The following is a 4,532-nucleotide window of genomic DNA, read 5'->3' as shown; positions in this document are numbered from 1 at the left end:
AACCCAGGGGACACCCTCTCTCATGTGTCACCCTCTCTCAGGTGTCACCCTCTTTATATATCTAAAGAACCATGGATCATAAACAAAAGGAAGAATTTCAGAAAGAAGAGGTTTTGGAATATGAAGAGCTTATACTATAATCCCAACATAAACTATCACTTCAAACATTTTTCCACTTTTTATTTTTCATAGTTTTCTACTGTTTATTTTTCAGAAGTGTAAACCTGGTCAACTTTCTTAACTATAAATTTGAACACAGAATCAGGTAGGAGAATGAAACAGGCTCAAAGTTGCCCATAGTCTCTGATTTTTGTTAGTGTTAAATTTACATACAGAGAACTTACAGTTGGTTTCCCATTTAATGATGGACATTGTATTGGTGGATTATGAAGGCTCTCTACTGCCTACATTTTAGTGCCATACCTCTAGACGTTCATCAAAGTAAGTGAGTAATCTCTAAAGATGCAGTGAAATAAATTATTTAATACAGAAAATCTGACTGCTGTTTTCTTTATACGTTAGGAAAAGGTTTTTTCCACCAAATGATTTTTGATACACTTTTGTTTTGTGGGTATAGAACCAAAAATAATGTTTGGCACACCATGTGTATCTTAAGCAGGAGTGATAATGTTTAACAATATACAAAATACACAAGATTATTAAGGAAAGCTACTCTGAATTCCTTGCTGCCAGCCTTCAGTAAAGGTGTAATAAAGTTTAGATGATTTCTCAAAATATTCTCTAGCTATAAAGGGGAATGTCCCATGGGATCCCTAGAAATGTTGCCCAGTTTATTCACTTTTTTACTGAGGTCACATCAAATCTTTTTCTTCTCCACTCACAGGTTTTCCAAACTTTGTGTATGTGCTCAGTTATGTCCAACTCTTTGCAACCCCATAGACAGTAGCACTCCAGACTCCCCTGTTCTCAAAATTTTCCAGGCAAGAATACTGGAGAGATTTGCCATTTCTTCCTCCAGGGGATCTTCCTGACCCAGGAGTTGAATCCATGTCTCTTGCATTTATAGGTTGCTTCTTTACCCCTGAGCCACCAGGTAAGCCCTAAAATAACAATGCTGTCCCTCAAAATATCATTGTCTAGATGGGAAATCCTCAGCTGCAGGACTCTGGTTCCCATGAGAGATATCATTCCATATGTTATTTTCTCTTTTCTTTCAAGTGATGCTGAATCAAACCTCAGTCACTGAATTTCTCCTCCTGGGAGTGACAGACATCCAAGTACTGCAGCCTGTTCTCTTTGTGGTTTTCCTTGCAATTTACATTGTCAATGTGGCTGGGAATGGAGTCATCATGATGGTTGTCACCTCTGATCCAAAACTCCATTCTCCTATGTATTTTTTCCTGGGAAACCTGTCATGTCTGGATATCTGCTACTCCACAGTGACTCTGCCAAAGGTACTGAAGAACTTCCTGTCTATCCACAAAACAATTTCTCTCTTGGGCTGCATAAGCCAGCTTCATTTCTTCCACTTCTTAGGTAGCACAGAGGCCATGTTGCTGGCCGTGATGGCCTTTGACCGCTTTGTGGCTATCTGCAAACCACTTCGTTACACTCTTATCATGAGTCATCAGGTCTGTACCCAGATGGCTGTCACTATCTGGATCATTGGGTTTTTCCATGCCCTACTGCACTCAGTAATGACCTCTCGCTTAAACTTCTGTGGTTCCAACCATATCCATCACTTCTTCTGTGATGTTAAGCCATTGCTGGAGTTGGCCTGTGGAAACACTGACCTCAATGAATGGCTACTTCATTCTGTGACAGGGGCCATTGCCATGGGTCCATTCTCTCTAACCTTTCTCTCCTATTTCTATATTATTATCTATCTTTTCTTCAAGACCCGTTCTTGCAGCATGCTCCATAAAGCACTGTCCACGTGTGCCTCCCACTTCATGGTAGTTGTTCTTTTCTATGCTCCTGTTGTTTTCACTTACATTCGTCCTGCCTCGGGTAGCTCCATGGACCAGGAGCGGATTATTGCCATTATGTACAGTGTGATCACTCCTGTACTAAATCCACTGATCTATACTTTGAGGAACAAGGAAGTAGAAGGGGCTTTGAGGAGGGTGATCAGAAGGAGACTCTGACCCTAAGAAATCTAGAGAATTCTTCCAAGGCATCAATAAAAAGGCTATGAGAAAGTTGAGATGTGAAATTAGACTGCTTTTCTAATTGTATACTGTTTGTGAAACAGAAGGCATTATATAAAGAAAAATAAATGGGAAACTCCAGTCTAGTTGTGTTAACAGTGTGTGACAAGGTAATGTAAGGGAAACTTGAATAAATAGGACACTATCCACAAAATCTTTTTTTTTTTTTTTTTGTCTGTGCTGAGTCTTCATTGCTGTGGCAGCCTTTTCTCTGGTTTCAGTGAGTGGGGGCTTCTCTCAGGTCACGGTGCTCAGGTGTCTCAGTGCAGTGGCTTCTCCTGTTGTCACAAGTGGGCTTAATTGCTCCATGGAATGTGGGATCTTCCTGGATCAGGGATCAAACCAGTGTCTCCTGCATTGGCAGGCAGATTCTTTACCACTGAGCCACTAGGGAAGCCCCGTTGGAATCTTAATGTTGAATTTGTGTGGGGGATATAACTTGATAAAACTATTTGTTTACGTATTCTTGTTCTTGAATAAAATCAGATAGAGAAATTTGCCTTAAATATGCATATATTATACAGTTGGATAATACTAAGGCTTATTAATCTGCATGTTTCCTGTAAATTAACATATTATAAAGTGAACAATAAAGTTGTTATGCTGTTTTATTTTAAGAATTTGAGTATAGGGCTATGGTTACTCAACTAGAAAAATAAATGTTAACTCATATTAGGAGTATATAATGATTTCTTTTTCTCCAAGCAAGGAAGCAAGTAAGTAATTAAAACAAATAATGCTTTGAGTACTAATTAACAGAGATAAATTGTGAACTCTGACTCCAAAGATGCTTTAAAATTCAAATGGACAACCTGTAAAAGATTACCAAAAAATATTGCTAAAAATGGAGGCAGCATGAAAACAATCTCAAGAATATCTTTCTTGCTCACTGATATGTTATTTTCCCTTCAATTTCTGGTCATAGAAAATTGAGCTTCAACATTTTTCCTTATTATTTATTTTATTTTTGATTTCTATACTCATTTTCACAGATTGTAATGTGATAGACTATGATATAATACCAGTGAAATATGAAGAATTCATCAAGTTTGTTTTCCTTACCTATCACCAAATTTATGCTAAGTGAAAGCTATTGAATAGTAATTCAGTTCAGTTCAGTCGTTCAGTCGTATCCGACTCTTTGCGACCACATGGACTGCAGCACTCAAGGTTCCCTGTCCATCACCAGCTCCCGAAAATTGCTCAAACTCATGTACATGGATTCTGTGATGCCATCCAATCATCTCATCCTCTGTCATCCCATTCTCCTGCCTTCAATCTTTCCCAGCATCCGGATCTTTTCCAATGAGTCAGTTCTTTGCATCAGGTGGCCAAAGTATCAGACTTTCAGCTTTAGCATCATTCCTTCCCATGAATATTCAGGACTGATTTCCTTTAGGATTGACTGGTTGGATCTCCTTGCATTCCTAGGGACTCTCAAGAGTCTTCTCCAACACCACAGTTCAAAAACATCAATTCTTTGGCACTCAGCTTTCTTTGCAGAAGTATTTTTGGAGCTAATAGACAAGAATTACTATGTTCCTCACTTTCTATGTCCCATGAAGTGTCACTGGACCTGAAACTATAGTGGATACCAGCATTCCCAACTATTTAGAGATATAGGATTCCCTGGTGTCCAGTGGTTAGCATTCTGCACTTTCGCTGCCAAGAGCGTAGGTTCAACGCCTGATTGGAGAACTAAGATCCCACAAGCCAGGCTGTGCAACCAATAAATAAATAAGACTATTAAATAAATAATAGAGATACAGACTGAAAAGTTATAAAAGGATATTTTGAGTTCATGAACAGACCATCCAAATTGTTTACATCCACTTTTGTAAAGCAAAGAATTTGATTCTAACCTAGCTCATACAGTTCTTCCATCTTCCTACTCTATTCTTTGGTCTCTTAATTCCAGTTTTGTTTATAAAAGAATGTATGTGGAGAAGGCATTTTATACCTAGTCTGAACTATCTCAGACTAGAATTCCTATTGATCAGAATTTTTTAAGTAATCCAATATACATGGGTATTGTCACCCTGCTTATTCAACTTATATGCAGAGTACATCATGTGAAATGCTGGGCTGGGTGAAGCACAAGCTGGAATCAAGATTTCCGGGAGAAATATCAGTAACCTCAGATGCATATATGACACCACCCTTATAGAAGAAAGTAAAGAACTAAAGATCCTCTTGATGAAAGTAAAAGCAGAGAGTGAGAAACTTGGCTTAAAACTCAACATTCAAAAAACTAAGATCATGGCATCAGGTCCCGTCGCTTCATGGCAAATAGATGGAGAAACAATGGAAATAGTAAATGACCATATTTTGAGGGCCTCCAAAATCACTGCAAATGGTGAC

General features: G+C 38.5%; 1 protein-coding gene across 1 annotated transcript; it reads left to right on the top strand.

Moving 5' to 3' along the window:
• The first annotated feature begins 1,181 nt into the window (after positions 1-1,181).
• Positions 1,182-2,108, top strand: LOC104982790 (olfactory receptor 12D2-like). Its single transcript, XM_010832247.1, has one exon. It carries the CDS (start codon positions 1,182-1,184, stop codon positions 2,106-2,108), a length of 927 nt encoding a protein of 308 aa, XP_010830549.1.
• The last annotated feature ends 2,424 nt before the right edge of the window (positions 2,109-4,532 follow it).

The sequence above is a fragment of the Bison bison genome, unplaced genomic scaffold (genome assembly GCF_000754665.1).
Source record: "Bison bison bison isolate TAMUID 2011002044 unplaced genomic scaffold, Bison_UMD1.0 scf7180017860511, whole genome shotgun sequence".
Lineage (NCBI taxonomy): Eukaryota > Metazoa > Chordata > Mammalia > Artiodactyla > Bovidae > Bison > Bison bison.
The sequence above is the reverse complement of the archived record's forward strand: the minus strand, read 5'-3'. Positions and strand labels throughout refer to the sequence as shown.

Bases quoted from the DNA above. Each gene is read 5' to 3' on its own strand.
- LOC104982790 (XM_010832247.1), top strand. From the start codon at position 1,182: ATGCTGAATCAAACCTCAGTCACTGAATTTCTCCTCCTGGGAGTGACA.